The following is a 20,651-nucleotide window of genomic DNA, read 5'->3' on the forward strand; positions in this document are numbered from 1 at the left end:
ATTACATCCCTCCCAGCCATGCACCTGGCAGGCCCCCCACTTCTCCTCACCCACCCATTCCAGGCCCCCTTTCATCCGGCCCCCGCACTGCAAGCTGTTCCTAATCAATGCAGACGGGAAGCTCGGCCCTCACATCACATCACGGGATGTGCTTGGCAGTGGCAGCAGCAGGAGCCAGTGCCTCAAGCAGCTCCTTCCCTGGTGCACAACCTGGGGTGTGAGTGGCCTGGGCCTGGATAGGTCTTCTCCTTCCTGCTGGGGCCTCGTGGGTGTGCAGAAGGAACCTGCTGGGTCCCCTGGAGCTCTGGGCTGGCTGTCCACAGGTTTACCCGCTGCAATCCACAGAGGCCAGCTAGTGTTAACTTGCTGCGCCACCTAGCTATGGTGTCTGGGAGCGCAGAGTGGCCCTCCCTAAGCCCTGCATCAGGGCCACCCTGGGATGCCCCCTTGGGTCCTTTGGAGAATTATGAATGGGAGAATTTTGTGTCTGCCAGTCTGAAGGGTCATTGTCATTTTGTCCCTTCAGAAGCTTGAACTGTCCTTACATCTGCTTGTTACTTTACAGTGCACCATCTCATCTCAGCTCATTCTCAGGGAAAGTCTCTGTGAAAGTCCCGTGGTACTGTTTGAACAGGTATTGGTTGTTTTGCACAAGGAGGCCAGACAGACACACTGGGGGTCCAACAGCAGGTCAAGCTTTGGAGCCGAGGCTTCCAGTTGCAGAGCTGGGGCCCCACAGCACCTAGGGCTACCTCAGCCCTTAGGAGGCCTTCTTTTGGGCTTAGCCCTGCTAAGGCTCTCAGGGCTCCAAGTTGGAGCCAACTTCCAAACCCTTTCTGCCTATCTGGGCAGCTCAGGACAGTGGCAGCTATGGGGCCACTCAGGTGAGGAGAGGAGCGGGCCTGGGAGAGAGGCTCCACTGGCTTGCCCTGTCATTCACAGGGAGCCTCAAGTTCCTTCCTCTGGTCAGCCCAACCCCAGTGTGGCCAGTCCTGTACCCAGGCCTAGCTGGACTTTGCAGGAGGGTTAGTGTTACCAGGATTTCTGCATCAGTTTGTTGGGCATGAGGTCATTTGGCCTGCAGGAGATGTTCTCTTTTCAGGGGCAGAAAGTGCCAGATAGCTGGTACTTCTGTCCCCTGGGTGGCCAGTATGGCTACCGTAGGAAGATGAGTCTAGAAAGGTCTCTTTAGAGTCTTTTTTTTTTTTTAAGAGAGAGGAGAGAGAGAGAGAGAGAGAGAGAATTTTTTTTTTAAAGAGAGAGTGAGAGAGGAGAGAGAGAGAGAGAGAGAGAGAGAGAGAGAGAGAGAGAGAATTTTTAATATTTATTTTTTTAGTTCTTGGCGGACACAACATCTTTGTTGGTATGTGGTGCTGAGGATCGAACCCGGGCCGCACGCATGCCAGGCGAGCGCGCTACCGCTTGAGCCACATCCCCAGCCCGAGAGAGAATTTTTAATATTTATTTTCTAGTTCTCGGCGGACACAACATCTTTGTTGGTATGTGGTGCTAAGGATCGAACCCGGGCTGCATGCATGCCAGGCGAGTGTGCTACCGGTTGAGCCACATCCCCAGCCCTCTTTAGAGTCTTATTCACTCCAGCTGTGGGTTTAGGGCCAGGGGATATTGCAGTAAACAAAACAGGAGCTAGGCACAGTGGTGTACACCTACAGTCCCAGCTACTGGGGAGCTAAGGCAAGAGGATCGCAAGTTTGAGGCCAGCCTGAGTAACTTAGCAAGACCTAAAAATAAAGGGATAGGGTTGTGGCTCAGTAGAGCATGCTTGGGTTCAATCCTTGAGTTGGGGGGACAGACAGAGGCTTTATCCTTGAGGGGCTGAAGATTGAAAGCTCCTGACCAGGGTGATCTGATGTCCAGGTCCATGGGCTTTCATGCAGTCCAGAGCCAGAGTCTCCCATTTGCCCAGCCCAGCCAGAGGCTTTGGCTTGGGTGGCGTTCGAAGGAAGGACTGCTCAGCCTGCAGGCAGGAGCAGGGCCTTGCCAGACCATCCGATTATGGGGTGCATTTGTGGTTGTTGCTCTTCAATGAGCCAGAGTCAGTCTCCCTGCAACCAGGGCAAGTTCCCAGGTAGAGGACTTGGGCTCTCTCACCTGGTACTGGATACTGCCCCATAGAGGTTATAAAAGGTAGAGCACCTGGGGATGGAGACAGGTACCTTCAGCCTGATTGCCGCTTCCCCAAAGGGTGAATTGAGGTAGTGGGTTCTAGTGGGCTCTCCTCTCCAGACCCCTGGATTTCCTGGATGAATTCTCTCAAGGAAGCGGGGCAGTAGGATGCAGGAGGGACCAGGACCCTGATCAAGGCCAAAAAGAGGGGGGTGGGTTCAGATTGAAGGGGACATTGGTGCTCCTTCCCTGCAGCCCCCGTTCTGCCAGCTCTACTGTCTTGATGAACAGGCGCAGGGTGCAGGGCCTTCTCCCGGGGGCTGAGGGCGGCTTCTGCTGTGTGGACTCACTTTCCACTTCGTATCCATCAGGTGTTCCTTCTTCCAGCCTCTTTTCCCTTTTCCTCCCCTCCCTTCCTGAGAAGCTGCCTGTGTGTTGGGGGCGGGGGTCCTTGTCCTGAGGCCTCCCCATCCCCTCTCCTTGCTGAGTGCCCACCAGGCAGATGTTGGCAGTCAGCTGCAGCCAGGAAGCAGCTCTTGAGTCTCTCTCCTCAGGTTCGCCCCTCCCGTTCTGTGTGTTCCTCTGCCTCCTCCTCTCTGCGGGTCCCCTTTACCTACCTCCTTGGAGCCTTGGCCTGCTCTGATGCTTTCTGTCCCGCCATCTTTCCTGATGTGTTTTACTTTGGCCCTTGCTGTCTTCCTCAGCTTCTGCCTCTCTCTGTCCCCTCCATCTCTTGGTTGTACTTTTGTCTTTTTGTCACTGTAGTGCTCTGGGGTTACTGCCTCCTTCCCTTCTTTCCCCCAATTCCTGCTTGTGCCAGGCAGTACCCCATGTGGCCTCCAGAGCCTCTGCTGCCCCGTTCTCTTCCCAGGTTGGCATGAGGGCCAGGAGGACTCTATCCCTTTATGAATAATTAGGCCAAGGGCAAATGTATTTGGGGGCTGGGGGAGGACTCTGGTGCCCTACCCTGGGAAGATGGGGACACTATTAATAGCCCAAAGAGCAGCTGGGGGTGGGGGTGGACATCTGGCCAGCCTGGCCTAGGCAACTCAAAAGGCCAGAAAGGGCAGTGCTGGAAATAGAGAGAGAAGGTGGGGATGGGGAGCAGATCTGCAGACTCTGCTGGGAACGGGTGCCCCTTCTACTGGGCCCCTGGATTTTCTTGGGGTGTGAGGCATGGAGAGCATTCTCCACCATCAGTCTCTATCCATAGGTTGGGGAGGGAACACAGGTTTCAAGGGCTGGGGCCACTTTTCCTGGACCCCACTATCACATGATTTCTGGCCTCAGGCTGTCTTGGAAATGCTGGCTCCAGCTAATGGCCAAGTTGTGGCACCAGCTGGCTCTGCCAGGAGATGTGGCATGCCCTGCCACCCAAGGGTCAGCACCTGTACTCCTGGTACCCTTAGCTCTCCGTAGCCCTAGGGTTGGGCAGGGCTGGATGGGCCCTTGGGGACAGCACCCTCAGAATACAGGGGCACAAGCTCTGTCTTCCCCCTTCCTGTTGGGCTGGCCCATCTCCTGACCTTCTCTTTCCCTGCCTCTCTTCTTCCGGCACGGTGACCAGCCTGACACCATTCACTGATGGCTACTGCACACTGATGTGGGGAGAGACATCTGTACAAAGTGTCCATCCTGGCTCTGCCTTCTGTTTGCCTAGAAACCTCTATGCTGCTCTTTGTAGATGGTGGGCCAGGCCCTGAGGGAGCTCCTCTGCTGGCCAGCCATGGTCTCTGGGCCAAGACTACAATCTCAGACATGTTTACCATGTCATAGAGCAAGAGCTCCTGTGCGGCCAGGAGCTGAGGGCCAGCCTCAGCTTCCCCACTGAGATAGTGTCTGAGCAGAGCCTGGAGGGACAAGGGTGTCATTAAATGGAGATGGAAATGGTAATGAGGTGGAAAGACAGCTCACTTCACAGAGCCCCTGCCCTAAGCTGGGCCCTGAGCTAGCACCCTACTCACATTTTCTCACTTGCTCCCTGCCAAGCAACCGTGCAGGGTAAGTGTGCTCCCCACCTTACAAAAGAGGGCACAGTGCTCACTTGGTCAAGGCTGCTGGCTGGGAGGTACTGGAGCTCAGACAGGACCAGAGAGAACTGGAATGCCATTGTTGTCTGCCCACCTTCTTCCTCTACTTCCCTCTGCCTAAGAGTCCCTCTTCCACCCCTCTTTGCTGGGGCAAGGGTCCCCACCCAGGCTGGGGTCTCTGAAGTGGTAGAGCACTGCATTGTGCCCACTTCAGCAGACACAGGGTCCAGACCAAGGGCACCTCCCTGGGTAGGCAAGGACAGGCTCAAGGGGGAGGCAGAAGCAGGCATGGGCCCCACAGCTCTGCCTCTCTCTGTCTCTGTGGGGTTCTTCTCTGTGTTCTTTCGGTAGTGTCTGCAAATTCTGCTCTGATGGGCATTCCTTGCTCCTGGGCACCTCTGAAATACCCAGCTGCTGTCGAGCAAGCCCCAGCTCTGCTCATTCACTCTGCAGATGGTTGTGGAGCCCTGTCTGAGGTACTGAAGGTCAGCGCCGTGTCCACCTGCAGGCACATTCCCACCTCCCAGTTCTGCAGTGGCCAAAAGTCTCATGTATTAGCTACTGAGCAGAGCTTGGAGTGGCTTCTGACAGTCAGGTGACCTGGGCTCTTTCCCTGTCCTCCCTGCCAGGTGTTCTGCAGCAGGGGCACATCCCTTCTCTCTCCTCTCTTGTTCATTGCCTGTCATCCTTCAGAGAGGAGCAACGGAGCACCCAGGTCCCCTCATGGCTCCTCCCACTCCTGAGTGCCCAGGACTTCAGCTCCAGTTCTCCCTGGGCCTTCTGGCAGGTGGCAGGTACCTGGCAGACAACCCTGAGATGCTCACCCAAGAGAGGTCCCTGGAAGGCTGCTTGTTAGGGATGAAGGGCAGGTGCAAGTTCTGACTTTTATTATCTTGGAGGAAAACCATGAGTTTAGGAAGTCCTTTCTCAGTAATTGAGGGGGGTGGAGGTGGGCTTTGTGTCTGGAGGGCTTTGAGCTAGGGTTCCATTGCTGTTCTGTGAGCAGGGAGTGGTGACCAAGGGCTGGAGGAGTGGGCCTCCTCCACCTTGTTGCTGCCTGGGCCCTGGGCTTTCAGGTGGAGCCTGAGCATGCCCCTCTGGCCTCCTGGGTGCCAGAAGCACTGGCCGACTCTCCTCTTCCCTTCCTGCAGCCTCACTGTCACGCTGTGAGGCCTGCAGCAGCCAGGCCTGGCCCTTGCCCCAGCAGCTCTGGAGGCAGGGCTGGGTCAGGGTGGAAGGTGGTTATTCCAGGGTCGGCTGTGGGGGTGGAATGTCCAGCCTGGTCTGCCAGCTGCCTGTGGCCTAACCCATCACCCCTACTCCATGGCTTTCCTTGAGCCTCTGTTTCAGGAGCAGCCAGAGAGGAGTAGAACACTGTATCCATGGGTGTCTTCCCTGTCCTGGCACCCATCCCCTCTGCCACATTCTCCCCCCACCCTCACCAAGCAGGTGACTCAAGGCCCCCCCTTGAATCCACGAGCAGAGGTAGAATGAGGGAAGAGAGAGAAGGGTGAAGGAAGGGTGTCCTGTCCTCCTGTGCCACCTGGCTCCCACCAGGCTTCAGAGCTGTGCTTCCTGGCCAGGCTCCTGCTTCCAAATGGAGTCTGGGGATGGCAGTGGAGGGGAAAGCCACTGTCTCAGGACGGCCATGTGTGTGTGCAAGTGTGCTGGCCCACGGGGGCAGGTGGGGAAGGCAGGGGAGGGAGAAGGTCCTGGAAGCCCCCTGGGTTCAGCCCAGCCCCTCCTCCCTCTGCCCTCTGGCTGCCCTGTATTCTCAAGGACTTCCTCAGTCCCCCAAGTGTCCTGCTTGCTGAGACGGGGAGAACCCCCTCTGTGACCCACCCCCTAGCCCCTATCCATCCGTGTCCCCCTCCTCAGGGTGTCTCAGATTCTTGGACTTGGGTTTCAGGAGGCACAATAGTCACATTCTCCAGCTCTGATTGCTGCAGGCTGGGCCTCTGGCTTCCCTCAAGATTGGGTTTCCCGTGCCCTGAACGCTTCTGATTCTCAGAGGAGGGGGAGGCAGGCAGAGGAGGTGCGGCTGGGGGAGGGCGGGTGTTGTGGCTGCCTGGAGGCACCCTGCCTGCTTCTGGAATTTCGGGTCTGGGGAGGGCCAGGGGGAGGGCAGGCATCCCCCAAGGGCTGCATTCCCCACCCTTGGAGGCCAGCAGTCCCCTGGGTCAAAGGCAGCTTTGGCTGTGCCATCTTATTCTACCCTTTCTTGACAGTCAGGGCTTGTGACATCTCCAAGTGTGCATGTGCTTCTGATGACAAGTGTGCTCTCCGGAGTCTACACACATGCCTGGGCACACATTTGTGGGTGCAGCTAAGCAGATCTGGGCACCCCTCTCGGCCCCCAAAGAATTAGCTGGGTGAAGTCCACGGGGGCAGCTGGCCGGCATATTACACGCAACCCTTTCATAGAGCACATTTGTTCTGTGTGGGAGCTGAGGAGAGTGTTGGCTGCAGTGAGCAGGAATTCCTCCCTCACCTAGTGGGCGCCATGAATATATCCCCGTCTGTGGCTGAAAAAAAAAATATATATATATGTATATAAACACGCTATCGGTCAAGGTTTGCGGGCAATGCTGGGTTCCTCCTGGCTGTGGGAGCCTCCCCTCCTGAACACTGCTGAAGAGGCAGCATCCTCTCCAAACACACACTGTGCAGACAGCAGCAGGAGAGGAGTGGGACTGGAGGGAGGCACCCGTGAGGGGAGCCCAGAAGCGGGAGCCCAGAACCATAAAGGAAGTCCCTGGCGGGTAGAGGTTCAGGGGGTGAGAAGCCAGAGTCTGCATGGGGTCAAGGGCAGCACTGGGGGGCTTTGTAACTGTCTGGGGATACCGAGGGACCTGAGGGAGGGAGGGGCCCATGCTGGCTACTGTCAGCAGGGCTTGGCGGTGCTCTGGGCACTGCCTGACACCTCCAGTCCACCAGCCATTGATGTAGTGGAGTGACCCATGGTGCTGGTGGATGGGGAGCCCAGAGCCAAATCCCGTGTCAGAGGCTTATTCTGCAGAGTCCACTTGGGCCCTGCCCAGAGTCCAGATTTATCATCTACCCCCTTCAGATCCCTCCTTTCTATCAGCCTACGGGGTAGCCACAACCCCTGGCAGGGGTGCCTGTGCCTTAGAGGCGTGAATTGCCTGAGCAGCCCAGGTCCCCAGAGAGGGACCGTCAGCAGAGCTGTGCACTATGTGACACAAACCAGCCTGACCACCCCCCACCTAACAACACTGAAAATGAGATTCTCTCCCTCCCAAAAGCTGGCCTAAGGTAGGGACCCAGATGCCTGCTTATCCAGGCATCTGTCAGACACAGTGGCAGCTGCACTTGATGGGTGGAGTGGGAGGCAGCGTAGAGCTGGGAGGAGACCTGCGCTCCTCAGCACTAGGACCCTGGGGCCATTGGATTATCTTGGGTCCAGGGTGGTGGGGGGATCCTCTATCCCATCTCCTCCCTCTGCAGGAAGTGGTGGGAGCTCTGGTCTTTGAAGAGGGTGGGTACAGGGCGGGGGTTGGTGTTTCTTCCCCTCCTTAAGCAGAGTGGCCTTGAACTGGGGGTGTGCAGTTGGGGACCCCTCTGCTCTCCTCTGGCAGCCAGGCCAGAGAGAAGGTCCAGGTGGAAAAGGTGCCAGGGATGTGGCCCCAGAAGCCTGGGGACCCGGAGAGAGCCTCTGGGTGTGAGCTGTTTGGGAGAGGATAAGAGAGGGAGCCAGCACCTGCCTGCCTTGTGCCAGCCAATACCATCCCTGCTTCTCCACTGGCCCACAGGCCACCAGCTGGCCCATTGTCCCCGGTGAGAAAGCAGACCCTGGGAGGGGGGCTCTGTGTGGGCAGGGACTCACTCATGCACGTGTGCCTGGCAGGGACTGTCAGGGAAGAGCCACCCTGGGCTGGGGGCAAGGAAGGAGGAAGGGGGGGGTGGCAGGGACACGGATCGGAGGATCGGATCGTGGAGGCACAACCACAGTCAGGGAGGCAGCCCTCCACCTCCAGAGTGGAGAACAGAGCCCCGCTGTGCTCCATCAGGTCCCCTCCTGTGCTGTTGGCAGTGGGCAGTGTGCGGGGCCTGTGAACAAGAGATAAAGAGTTCAGGCAGAGTGTTTTTTCTCACTAACCGTGGATTTGTGTGTTTGTTCAGCTGGTGGCTCTGATAAGCCCTATTCTGCCAGATAAAAGCCAAGCAGCCATGAGGGGGGCCTGGGGAGGGGCGTCATAAAGGGGCCTCCTCCTCTGTGTCCGGAATCCCCGGGTCATCCCCTCCCCCAGGGAGCCCAAACAAAAAGGGGTCAAGGTGCAGGCTGCTGCGTAGTGTGCCTCCCTGGGCACAGCTCCTGGTACCTGGGGTCTGTCCAGAGCAGGCAGCCCTTTGGGCAGGGCTCCCAGAGAGCCCACCCTAGGAGAAGCCCGCCCGCTGGCTCCCTCATCTGGAGGGGCAGAATGTCCCCTCATCTTCCTCGGAGCCAGACCGCCATGGGCCCAGTGATTGTCTGGGCCCTGCAGCCACCGACTGGGTCCCTGTGAACTCCCTGCCCTGTCTGTCAGAGGCATGTCCCTGAGCTGAGGTTCACATCCCTTCCTGTCCCAGCGTGGCCATGACTCTGTCGGGCAGTGGTCCACATTTGATGAACCAGTAGAGTCCTTGGGCTTGGATGTGGCCCACTTGGGCTTCATCAGCCTTTGAGCAGAGCAGTGGTGTCCCCAGGACCCTGTCCTCCCTCCCTGCCTCTTCCACTGTCTGTGCCAGGAGGGTGAGAGCTGCGGCTGGAGCGGACCAGCGGGGTCCTGGCCATAGCTGCCCCGGCTGCAGGGCTGGCTCCTCCACCTCAGAGCGCGGGTCCAGCTTTCTAGTGCCTTTGCCTTTTGTCCTGACGCCGAGCTGAGCATGTCGGGCCTGGCGGGGGCGGCATTGTGGGGACGCTGGCGAGGCCGCCGGCTGTAAGATGGCTGCCAAAGCCTAAGATGGCTGCCAGCAGCGCCCGGAGCAGCGCCTGGAGGCGCGTGGCATGGCCAGGTGGCCTCGCCTTCCCTCCACTTGCTGCTTAACAGTGGCTAATGGTGACGACCAGAGTGCCCTTCGGGGCAGTGTCCTGTGCCGCAGGGGTCCCTCCTGCCTGTCACGCTCTCTGCCTGGGGCTGGCGCACCTCCACCCCTTTGTCAGGCACTCTTGTCCCTGGCTGGGCCTGTGCGCACTGCCTCGGGCAGCGTGTGTGCAGCCTCCCTTCCTCACCATTGCAGTGGGCCAGCAGCGCTCCCATGGGTGGACTCTGAGACCGCCTACCCCACCGACTGGGCCCGGAGGCCTTGGTGGGATGGAGCTGGCCCCAGGGCTCATGGCTCATGGCTGGGTTGGGCAGCAGGGTCAGGGCCACATGCTCCCTGCTGGACTCTGCATGCCAGTTCTGAGGCATGTGCCCTTTCCTGAGGCCCGCAGTGAGGGAGTCTTATAGCAGGGAGGCCCTGGCGTGGGCCACCTGCCACCTAAGTCCCTCAGCTCCCTCCTGGACAGGCCAGGGATCCGGGGATGGGCCAAGATGAGAAAGTTCACCCCTTGTGACACTAGGGCACAGAGAGGTCGCCCTGCCAGGGAGGTCTTGTGGCTCCCTCCACAGTGGAGAGTGCCACCAGCCAAGATATGGCCCCAGCCAGGATCCACTGTCTCTATCTGCAGGCAAAAAGGGAGGTGTTAAGCCAGAGTCAGGCACTTTCCTTACAATGTTTCCTTGATTTGTTAGAACAAAGTTTATTATTTTTTTTTGAAATTAAAAAAAGAAATGGAACAAGGTAAAGGATGGGGAGAATGGGGCCCCAAACAGTCACCCTTTTCCACACACATCACCTCAAGGCAGGGAGCCAGGAGCGTGGCCAGAACTCCCAGCTCCAGACGTGGCAGGCCTTCACTCTGAGAGCAGGGCCGCGGCAGCAGGCTGCTGTTGTGCATGCCAGCCCAGCGCCCAGCTCTCTCCCTGTGCCTCTGGGGACAGCAGACTGAGTGCAGGTTGTGGGGAGGCCCAGGGGGCAGGGTCACGCTGAAGAGTTGAACAGAGCCCTGGCCAGCACCACTGCCCGTTCAGATGCCACCACACCACCGGCCTTTCAAGCAGCCGATTCTTTACCAAGCGCCTGCCTTCTTCCTGCCCCACAACCTGCCCCACCACCCTGGCACCCTCTTGCCAGCTGTCGTGTCCAGGCAGGCATTCTGGAGGTCCCCGTTGTGTCCCTGGCACACAAAGCCTTGAGGACCTGGAGCGGGGTGGGGGGCTTTCCCAAGCTCAGCAAAATATTCACACACACACACACACACACACACACACACACACACTCCACCCTGCCCCCAGCCCTCTGTGAGCTCCACTGCACAATGAGCCCTTGTCTTGGGGCTCCCTCTGAGCAGCTGTGGCACTGGGGCATGAGACAGCCTAGACAGGCTGGCACAGAGCGGGTGGTGGCAGGGCAGACCTCCCGCTCAGGGTTGCCAGGCTCTGCTTGCAAGCACAAAGGTGAGGTGGGGGAGGTGTGGGCCCACAGGACTGGCTTCAACTGATGAGGTTAGGGGCGAGCATACTCCTCGGGACCCTTGGGTCCGCCACAGCCACAGATGGCCCTGCTTGCTGGCTTCTCTCCTGGGCACCTCCTTGCTTCTAACTCTTAGCTAAAGCCATTCACCCATGGGTGACTTTGTTCCTCAGGGGACATTGGGCAGTACTAGAGACAGTTTGGGTTGTTACTGTTGGGGGCTACTGGCATCTAGCATGGAGGCCAAGGGTGCTGCTAAATACACTGTAATGTACAAGATGCCCCCCTCCACCCCACCCTCCCCATGGAGAATGATCCAGCCCAAATATCAGTAGGTTGTCAATAGGCAGAGAAACCTGCACTGAGCTAGAGCTATTTGTCCTTCCCTCTGCTGGTCTCCCTGGGATGGCTGGGGAAAGGGCACTGGGTGAAGTTTTCTGCTGGCCAGGGTGGGCCACCCTCCCCGTAGAGCTTGAGGGCAGCTGCTGAACTGCAGTTGGTGCAAAGCTTTGCCCCTGACCCATGCTCCCCTTTGTGTCTCCTGCAGAATCCGGACAATCAGATAGTTCAAACCAGCAAGGAGATGCGGACATCAAACCACTGCCCAACGGTCAGTGTTCCCTGCCCACCACACCCCGCCCCCTGCTCATTGCTGCCCCACCCTCTGGCCTGGCCAACTGGGATTCTCCTTCCCTCAACCATCCTTTGACTGAACTTGGGTTGCCCTCCCAAGGAGAGGGACTCACCTGGGGCAAATGCCCTCTTCGGGGAAGACCTGGGAGCTAGCCTGGAGCCCACACAGGGCTGGGAGGGAGGGAGTCAGAAAAATGGGAAGGAGTGTTGGGGAAACAATCGGACAGCCCCCTCCCAACCTGGCCTGACTCACTAGCCCTTTTCCATCTTAGGGCACTTAAGTTTCCAGGACTGTTTTGTGACTTCCGGGGTCTGGAATGTGACGGAGCTGGTGAGAGTATCACAGAGTAAGTGAGTCCTTCCTTCATGCTAGGGACCAGAATTGGGCTGAGGTTGGGCTGAGGTGTGGGGACTTGGACCTCACAGGGCCCCCGTTCTGATGGGGTCTTAGATCAAGCGAAACAGAGAAGGGACTTCCTCTGTCTCTTTGGCCGTAGGCTGCTGGGTGGAGCAGAGTTGTCCAGAGAGCCCCAGCCAGCTCTAATCTCTGCTGCTTTAGGAAAAAAAAAAAGTCACAACCAAAGGCTCTTCCCTGAGGACCCCCAGTGGGGGTTGGGGGGAGGTTTTCTCAGCAGCACAGGTGGCCCACCTTCCTATCCTGTGTCCCTGCAGCAAATGCCCCCCCCACCCCGGGCTTCTGAGAGCTGCTCACGGCAGTTTATGGGCCCTGTGGGGCCTCTGGTACCTTCTAAACCTCACCAGCCTCTTACTCTTCCCAGCTCCTGTGGCAACAGCGTCAGGGCCCAACTTCTCGCTGGCCGACTTGGAGAGTCCCAGCTACTACAACATAAACCAGGTGACCCTGGGGCGGCGGTCCATCACCTCCCCACCTTCCACCAGGTAAGCCTAGCACTGCAGCCTTCGGTCTGCCCCAGATGACCCCCCATTATTCAAAGTGCCTGGGCCTGGATGCTTCAGGATGTTACCCCTTGTTGGAGGCACTAGCTCGCCGTGGCCTGGACCCACTGTATACTCAGCTACCCCACTGAGCTTCCTGTCACACAGCACTTGCCCCTGGGGACCAAACCTGCACAAGTCATGGCTAGAAGTAGAGTCTGGCAAGGTCTCCTCTTGGAGAGGTGGCACTTGATCCCAGACACATGGCAGAGGTGGTGGTTGGGGGACGTGGGATGGATGCTCCAGGCAGCCTCCCTCCAGTCAAAGCTGGAGAGGTTGGCAGGGCCACCCCAAGAGGACTTTAGAGACCTGAGGAAGGCATGTGGACTTCATCTAGAGCGGCAGAGACACTGAAGAGTTTTGAGCGGGGCATGCTGGGGTTGTGTGTTCCAGCAGCTCCTCCAGCAATGTGTGGGCAGGGCTGACAGAGTGGGGAGGCCGAGCCTCCAGGCTGGGGTGGGGAAGGGTCTGAGTAGGTGGATTACGCTAGAGAGAAGGGGAAGAGTTGAGAGGTGCTAGCCGGTAGTCAGTTGGCCTCATCAGGCACATCTTGCAGGGAAGAGTCAGGTTCTGTCTTCTTTTATTCATTTTTATTTTTTATTTTCTTTTAAAGATTTATTTTTTAGTTGTCGTCGGACACAATACCTTTATTTATTTATTTATCTTTATGTGGTGCTGAGACTCGAACCCAGGGCTTCGCACGTGCTAGGCAAGCGCTCTACCACTGAGCCATAACCCCAACCCCATGGTTCTGTCCTCTTTTAAAACTAGGATTTTTTTGTTCACTGTGAGGTTTTAGGCTGTGTGTGTGTGTGTGTATGTGACTAGCGATTGAACCCAGGGGTACTCTACACCTGAGCTACATCCCAACCCTTTTAATTTTTATTTTGAGACAGGGTCTCGCTAAGTTGCCTGGGCTGGTCTTGAACTTGTGATCCTCCTGCCTCAACCTGCCAGAGTTGTTGGGATTACAGGCATGTGCCACCATGCCTGGTTACGCATTCATTTTGAGTTTTTAAAATCTTTCATTAAAATATTCTTTACCTTGGGGCTGGGGATGTGGCTCAAGCGGTAGCGCGCTCCCCTGGCATGCGTGCGGCCCGGGTTCGATCCTCAGCACCACATACAAACGAAGATGTTGTGTCTGCCAATAACTAAAAAATAAATATTAAAAAAATTTTTTTTTAAAATATTCTTTACCTTGATGACTGAGTTTTGTGGTACCTCTGACCTTTTTGTCTCTGAGAGTACCTCACTGGCCCTTGGGGACTGACAGGAAATGGTGGGTGGGGCAGAGGAAGCAGGTGCTCCCTTCTTGGATGGGCCCTGGATGGACCATAAAGGGCTCGTGAGGGAGCAGATTTTGGAGCTGCCTTGCTCCAGGGAGCAGGTAGGTGGGCTGGTCTCAGGTTGGGCATCCAGGGGAGAGTCCAGAAGCAGTGCTACGGGCTGGCACCTGCTCCTCGCACAGGGAGCTGTCAATATACAGTTCTCCAGCCGGGGCACCCAGTGACTCCTTGGAGCCTTGGCCCATCTGACCCTCTCTTTCTTCTCCAGCACCACCAAGCGCCCCAAGTCCATTGATGACAGTGAGATGGAGAGCCCTGTCGACGACGTGTTCTATCCCGGGACAGGCCGCTCCCCAGCAGCTGGCAGCAGCCAGTCCAGTGGGTGGCCCAACGATGTGGATGCAGGTATGGGCATGGCAGTTCCATCTCACTCAGCCCCAGAGCAGCCAGAGCTCCACTGACTCCCCCATTGTCAGGTGGCCCTGCCAGTCTCCCTCCTAGATTTCTGAAGTGGGCACACCAACTGAAGGAGGGGAGTGGAGGCAAGGAGCTGGGCCACCCCTGAGTGGGCAGCAGAACCTATGGGCATGGTGGGGAAAAGCCTGCAAGCCTCAGGTGCCCTGTGGTGGGGGGCTATGGCCTCTGCTTCACAGCCTCCTCCTCTTGATATTTCTGCAGAGATTGCCCAGCCTGGTGGTCCCCAGAGTTTAAAGCCATTTTCTCAACCAGGGCCCCAGTGGCATTTGAGACCTGGTCACTCTGCAGTGGGGACAGCCCAGTGCATTGTAGCACTGGGTGGCATCCTTGGCCTCCACCTGCCAGATGCCAGTAGTAAACACTCACTCCCTGTTTTGAGGAACAAAAATGTTTTCAGACATCGCTGAATACCTACTAGGGGACAGACTCGTCCTGGCCTCAAGGAGGCCAACTTACAGAGAGATTCAGAGCCCAGTGAAGAGCAGACAGAGCTGTTTTTAGACCAGGCGGGGAAGCTCTAGTGAAGGGTGAACTTCTGAGAAGCCTGTAAGAAGCAGCTCAGACCTTTGCTTCCCTCTGAGTGGCCTACGCATGTGGAGCCCACCCACCTTCACCTCCAGTGTTGGCTGAGGGTGTGGACAGACTAGAGAGCTCAGGAGGGAGTGTGTGTGCCCATGCTCGTGCGTGTTCGTGCGTGTGTGTGTGTGTGTGTGTGTGTGTGTGTGTGTGAGGGGGTGGGAGAAAGGGAGAGAGAGAGGAGGCTCACTGTAGGGGACCCTACCTGACATGTCGGACCTATGGCCTATGTAGGTCCTTAAGGGATGAGGGTCTTGGGGCCTGGGAGTGCATATCTGCTCATGTGGGGTGTACACAGGGTATATTTGCTCTGGACAGGGCCGGAGACAGAGGACTGGGCTTTATTCTTTCAGGGTCTGACCTAATGGCACCTTGTCTGCTACGGATCGGGGTCAGGGATGGGGGTGGCCAGTGGAAGGGCTACAGATGCTCTGGCTTCTGCTCTTGGCTCCTGGGAGGAAGCAAAGCCTCCAAGCCTTGACTGAGGGAGTGGGCTCAAGACCCTCTAGACCTCTAGTGGAGACTGGACTCTGCGGGAAGAAGCCCCAGCATGAGCGTGACTTTGGTGGCCCTTCCGTGTTTTCTTGTGACAAGTCCTGGGCTAGCATGGCCCATACACTCCTTGGGGGAGCCTCTGGTGGCAGAGAGAGGGGGAATTGAGAGGACCCAGGAGACTTGGGCTGCATCCCAGGCCCCTGCCAGGACCTCAGTCAGGTGATCCCTCCTGCAAGACTGCCACTGGTATGCCTTGAGGCCCCATCTGCTGCCATTTGCTCCTGGGAGGAGGGCTTCCAGGACCCTCCGCACAGACCTAGTATCCAAGGAGCCCTTTTCTTCCTGGCCCCTGCTTTTTCCTTCTTAGCTCTCTGCTCTTGCGCCTGCCATTTCTGCTTCTTCCTGCAGTCCTGCCATGCACGGCACCCCCAACATCCTCCTGCAGCACCTCCAGCTCCCTCCCCTCCTTGTCGTGTTTCCCTGGGCTGCGACAAATCGCCAATTAAGCAGCCCAGCTGCAGGATGGGGAACAGCTGGGGAGGCGCTGTGTGGCAGCAGGGACAGCTGTGCACAGCTGGTGGGGGGCTCCCTCCCCCCACCATGCCAGCTATCAGGTGGCACACAGCTGCCGCCAGATAACACCTCTGCTGGCGGCTGGGAGCTCGCCCTTCCCCCGCCTCTTTCCAATGCCGTTGTGGCTCTTCTTTCTCTGTTCTACAGCCCCCCCCTCAACTGACGCAATTTGTCCCTCAAAGATGGCAGCTCTACAGATCTGCCTCCCCTCCACCTCACCTCTCCCAGGAAGAGAAGTTCAGCCCAGGACAAGGTTCAGTCCAGATGAACTCCCCCAGAGACCTCACCCACTGGGAGCCCTCTTTGCCCTGTTGTCTTTGGGATGCCACACCTATTGCGCAGAGATGCCCTTGGCTGGTAGCTTCTGGCTCTTTGAAGAAGCTCAAATAGGGTGTCTTCTCTGTGCCTGTCTCCTGCAGAATACCACTCTGGCACCAGGAGCAGAGCCCATCCCCAGCCTCCAAATCCCCTGAAAAGGGGCATCCTTTCCCTCTGGCTCTGCCCCTAGGACCCACCCAGGCCCTCTGGCCCCACTCCCTGATGCTCTGTTGGATGTGTGTCCCTCCCAGGGCCCCTGACTGTGCTTTCCCTTCCCAAAAGGGAGCACTGGTTTCTTCCCACCAGAGTGGCCCAGGGCCCAGAGTACCTCCTGGGCTTGGCCCTTTGGCCCCCTTCATCACAGCCATCACCCAGGCTCTCAAACTGGCTCCCTAGGTTCCTCCTGCACCCCATTTCTGATGCTGGCCCTGTGGTCGCCCTTTTTATTCCCTTATGTGTTTGTTAGTGGGCAGGATGGGCTCCCCTTGCTCAGCCCCAGCCCAGCACATGCAGCCCATGTCATGCAGGGGCTTTATTTTCCTCTCTTGCCAGAAGCACCCACGGCCAATCTGCACATGGGGCATGGAGGAGCCCAGATAAGGCATCGTGGGCAGGAGGCCTCATAGTGGAAGAAGGGCTGGCAGGGGCACCCCGAGGATAGAGGGAGCGAGCTGCTGGCTTCCCACCTTTCCTGCTCCCACCCCGGCCTGGCTAAACCTGCCTGTGTTGCTGCTTCCTCCCCCCAGGCCCGGCTTCTCTAAAGAAGTCAGGAAAGCTGGACTTCTGCAGTGCCCTCTCCTCTCAGGGCAGCTCCCCACGCATGGCTTTCACCCACCACCCGCTGCCTGTGCTTGCTGGAGTCAGACCAGGTGAGAAATGGGGGACCCGGAGCGGGCAGTATGGGAGGTGGCCAAGTGCCAAGGGAAGCTGACCAAGTGCAGGGGCCAAGACTGACTGGATGACAGCCCAAGGCTCCCTGTGTGGGTGATAAAGTGGCAGCAAGGATAAGTGGGACGGGGGGGCCCTCTTGCAGCACCACCCACCACCAGGCCTGGCCCTGAGTCTGCTCACCTGGTTCCCAAGCACCCTCCCACTTGCTTCTGACTCCCATGTGCAAGAGTGTGTGGGTGCATGTGTGTACTGCATGTTCACTAGGAACCTCCTGAGTCTCCTCCAACCTGCTCTCCAGCCAGACAGGCCTCGGGCCCAGTTTACATCCATCCTGTCAGCCATAGTGGGAAAGCACCCTGCCTGCCTTTGGCTCTTCTCTACCAACCCCTAGCTGAGCCCAGGGTCTGGTCTCCCAACATGAACCCAGGGTGGCATAGATTGAAAAGACACTCTGCCTGGTGTAGTGATGCAGGAGGCTGAGGCAGGAGGATCACGATTTTGAGGGTAGCCTGGGCAACTTAGCAAGAGCCTGTCTCAAAACAAAACAAAAAGGTCTGGGGGTGGAGCTCAGCGGCAGAGCACTTGCCTAGACTGTGTGAGGCCCTGGGTTCCATCACCAGGACTGGGAAAAAACAACACTGTTTAGAGCCCCCGGTCTCCTGCCTGGGGCAAGCAGCTGCCTTCTCTGGTTTTCTCTGCCCTTTTCCAGATGTGAAGGGCTGGGGCTGGTGGACAGGTGGCCCCTGGGAAAGGGTTCAACCTGCTGCCTTGAGGGCGCATCTCTCCCTTCAGTGTCTCTAGTGTGAGGAGTGGGAGCAGGCAGGAGGTTGGGGGTGTCACTTGGGGAGCCCCTTCACTCCCTTGCTTTTTTCGTCCCTGCCTGGTACCCACCTGGTAGCATGAGGCCTGGGCACAGGCCTACATCTGTCCACTGTCTCTCTAGCGGGCTTCTTTGCTGCAGGACACAGAACAGGGAGTTTTACCTTTTGGCTTCCTCCTCAGGGCCTCCTGGCTGGGAGCCCAGAGGCAGCGGGTGCTGGGGCAGGGTGTGGTGGCCGCAAGGTGGGGGCAGGGATCCCAGGCAGCAGGAGGGCATCAGGCCCCACTCTGCTCTGAGTCAGTTTTTATGAACTCCAGAGAGAAGCCAAGTTTCCTTAGCCTCCTAATGAAACCAGCTAGAGCAGCTGATTGGAAACAGACCGGAGAGGGAGGGCCCGTCAGGAGAGGAGGCCTGTGCCGGGGGGGACTGTGTGTGCAAGGGCACACGTGCGAGGGCCATGGGGCTGAGCACGTGAAGGCAGCCTGTGCTGGGGGTGGGAGCATCCCACGTTGCACTCAGGAGGTGTGAGTGTGTGTGTCCAGTGCCTTTCCGGCACCAGCATGGGGCAGGTCTTTATCTAGAGCCTGGTAGCTATCTGCCCACATAGTCCCTCACCCAGGCTTCCCACAGGGCCTGTACCCCAGGAAAACCAGTTGTTTATCTTCAGCATAGAATGTCAGAGGGTGCCAAAAACACAGTCATCAAGATAGGTAATATTTTAATGCATTATTTAAAAAATAAAAAAACAAAAAAACTATTACAAGAAGACATATGATAAGCTGGCTAGGGTGGCACTTAACCTGTAATCCCAGCTACATGGTGGGTGGAGATGGGAGGATTGCAAATTTGAGGCCAGCCTCAGCAATTTAGTGTAATCCTGTCTCAAACTAAAATAAAAAGGGCTGGGGTTGTAGCTCAGTGTTAGAGTGCTTGCCTAGCATGTGTGAAGCCCTGGGTTCAATCCTCAGCACTGAAGGGAAAAAGAAAAAAAAAGCATACGATAAGCAAATAACAAGCTAAACAATTTTATACAGAGACAGGATCTCTGTCTGAGCAGGACCCTGCTTCACCTGTCTCCTTGTTGTAATACCCAGCCTAGTTCCAATCACATTTCTAATTTTTTAAAAGTTTTCATTTCTTTTTTTTTCTTTTTTCTTCAGTACTGGAAATTGAACCCGGGGTTTGAAGTGTACTGAGCCAAGACCCCAGCCTACCTTTTGCCTATAAAAACAAGTGGCTGGCCCTCAGGCCCGAGCCTACTAATTTGATTATTATCTGGGTATTTTGGGGGGTTTTCTGGTTTTATTTTTGTGGTGCTGGGGATCAAATCCAGGGCCTCACACATGCTTATCTTTAGTTTTAGGACACATTAAATGTCACTGACCTGGATGACAGCTCTTTTGGTGCCTGTCAAGTAGCTGTCCTGCCTCGCCCTCCTCCCTCCCCATTCTCCCTCTTCCTTAACCTCCTCAGCCCTGGGATCACCAGCTCCCCTCTGCCATGCCCCCAATGCTGCCTCCTCAGCCCTGATGCCTTTTCCTTCTCCTTGCCCATGTGTACGCAGGGAGCCCCCGGGCCACAGCGTCAGCCCTGCACTTCCCCTCCACGTCCATCATCCAGCAGTCGAGCCCATACTTCACACACCCGACCATCCGCTACCACCACCACCATGGGCAGGACTCGCTGAAGGAGTTTGTGCAGTTTGTGTGCTCGGATGGTTCAGGCCAGGCCACAGGACAGGTGAGTCCAGAGGGCCCCAGGAGCCCTGCGGCAGCCTCATCTCTGCACCTCTGTCTGTCTGTCTGTCTCAGGGCTTACAAGGAGAGGGCCCACTTGGGGCTGGAGCAACAGGGAGGCAGTCTTACACACACCTTGATTTTTCTGGGTCTGGGGTTGAGTGTCCAAGCGTTATGTCAGGGCCTATCCATCAAGGTCTGGAAAGGTGGAGGGCATCAACGTCTGGGCCCATCCTGCCTGGGCTCCTTGCCCTCCCTGTGGGCCTTATTTCCTCAGCAGAAGTGAACCTGTGATCTCTCCATCCAGGGCTTGAGCCCCCCACCTCCCAGTGCCCCTCTTACACCTCAGAGATGCAAGGATTTGACAAGGTTCCAGGCAAGAGTTTGGCATGGCTGTTGACATTTGCAGCTGTTTGTTCTCTGTGGTGTGAGGCTGCCCTGGGCATTGTAGGATACTGAGTAACATCCCTTGCCTCTACCTGCCAGATGCCAGGAGTTCCTTTCTGCTCCCCAATTGTGTCAATCCAAAATGTCTCCGGATTTCAGTGAGCTGTGTGGGCAGCAAGGCCATGCCCAGATGAGCACCTCTGTGTGAAGGGAGGCCCCAGTCCACGGAGCTGCCATGGATTCTCCTGTCAGCAGGACTCTTAAGGGGTTCCCAGGACCATTCTGGTTTTACGGTGAAGCTCTTCTCAGCCCTGGGGACAGAGGAGATCCCCAAGAGCCTCAGGGCCCGATTATGCAGGAGCAGAAAAAAGGGGACAGCTCAGCAAAGGGATTATCCTAGGTGGTAGGCCAGAGATGACCCCAGGTGGGACGCTCAGTTCCTCGGGGGTCACTCTGGGTTGGGACACATTGTCTCTAGACCTCTGGGAAGGTTCTGTAGCCCAGGCAGCAGGCTGTGCTGTGAACAGCCCCAGCCCTCTCAGCTGGCTGTGGCAGCCTGGATTCCTGCTGTGAGAGGTGTGTGTCACATTGGTGTCGGGGAAGCTCCAGGGCTGTGGCCAGAGGCAGCCCAGCGAGAGTGGCCAGCGTCCTCCATTCGGCTGGTGCTGTCTTGGTGCACTCTGCGTAGAGTGGGCATTTGCTGTGCGCTGGTATGTGATTAGAGATGGGCCTCCTGGAGCCGCGGCCTCCGGGCTCTCTGTCCATCTCTTCCCTCCCTCTTGCTTTCCTTTCTCTTTCCTCCTTATCTCCTTTCCCCCTTTGC

At 57.3% G+C, this 20,651-nt stretch overlaps 1 protein-coding gene across 6 annotated transcripts in view; it reads left to right on the top strand.

The window, feature by feature from the left end:
• The window catches only part of NFIX (nuclear factor I X), a 96,324-nt gene that overhangs the window by 64,944 nt on the left and 10,729 nt on the right, over positions 1 to 20,651 (top strand). For 4 of the 6 annotated variants that reach the window (XM_081286941.1, XM_081286942.1, XM_081286940.1 and 1 more), the window contains exons 3-8: positions 11,224 to 11,286; positions 11,582 to 11,656; positions 12,089 to 12,209; positions 13,824 to 13,960; positions 16,741 to 16,863; positions 19,270 to 19,445. In XM_081286941.1, the coding sequence (XP_081143067.1) occupies positions 11,224 to 11,286; positions 11,582 to 11,656; positions 12,089 to 12,209; positions 13,824 to 13,960; positions 16,741 to 16,863; positions 19,270 to 19,445 (695 nt within the window). The remainder of the gene's footprint in view (positions 1 to 11,223; positions 11,287 to 11,581; positions 11,657 to 12,088; positions 12,210 to 13,823; positions 13,961 to 16,740; positions 16,864 to 19,269; positions 19,446 to 20,651) is intronic. The other 2 variants (XM_081286943.1, XM_081286945.1) reach the window with 1 other exon arrangement.

The sequence above is a fragment of the Spermophilus citellus genome (assembly GCF_964194105.1).
Source record: "Spermophilus citellus genome assembly, chromosome: 3".
NCBI classification, from domain to species: Eukaryota; Metazoa; Chordata; class Mammalia; order Rodentia; family Sciuridae; genus Spermophilus; species Spermophilus citellus.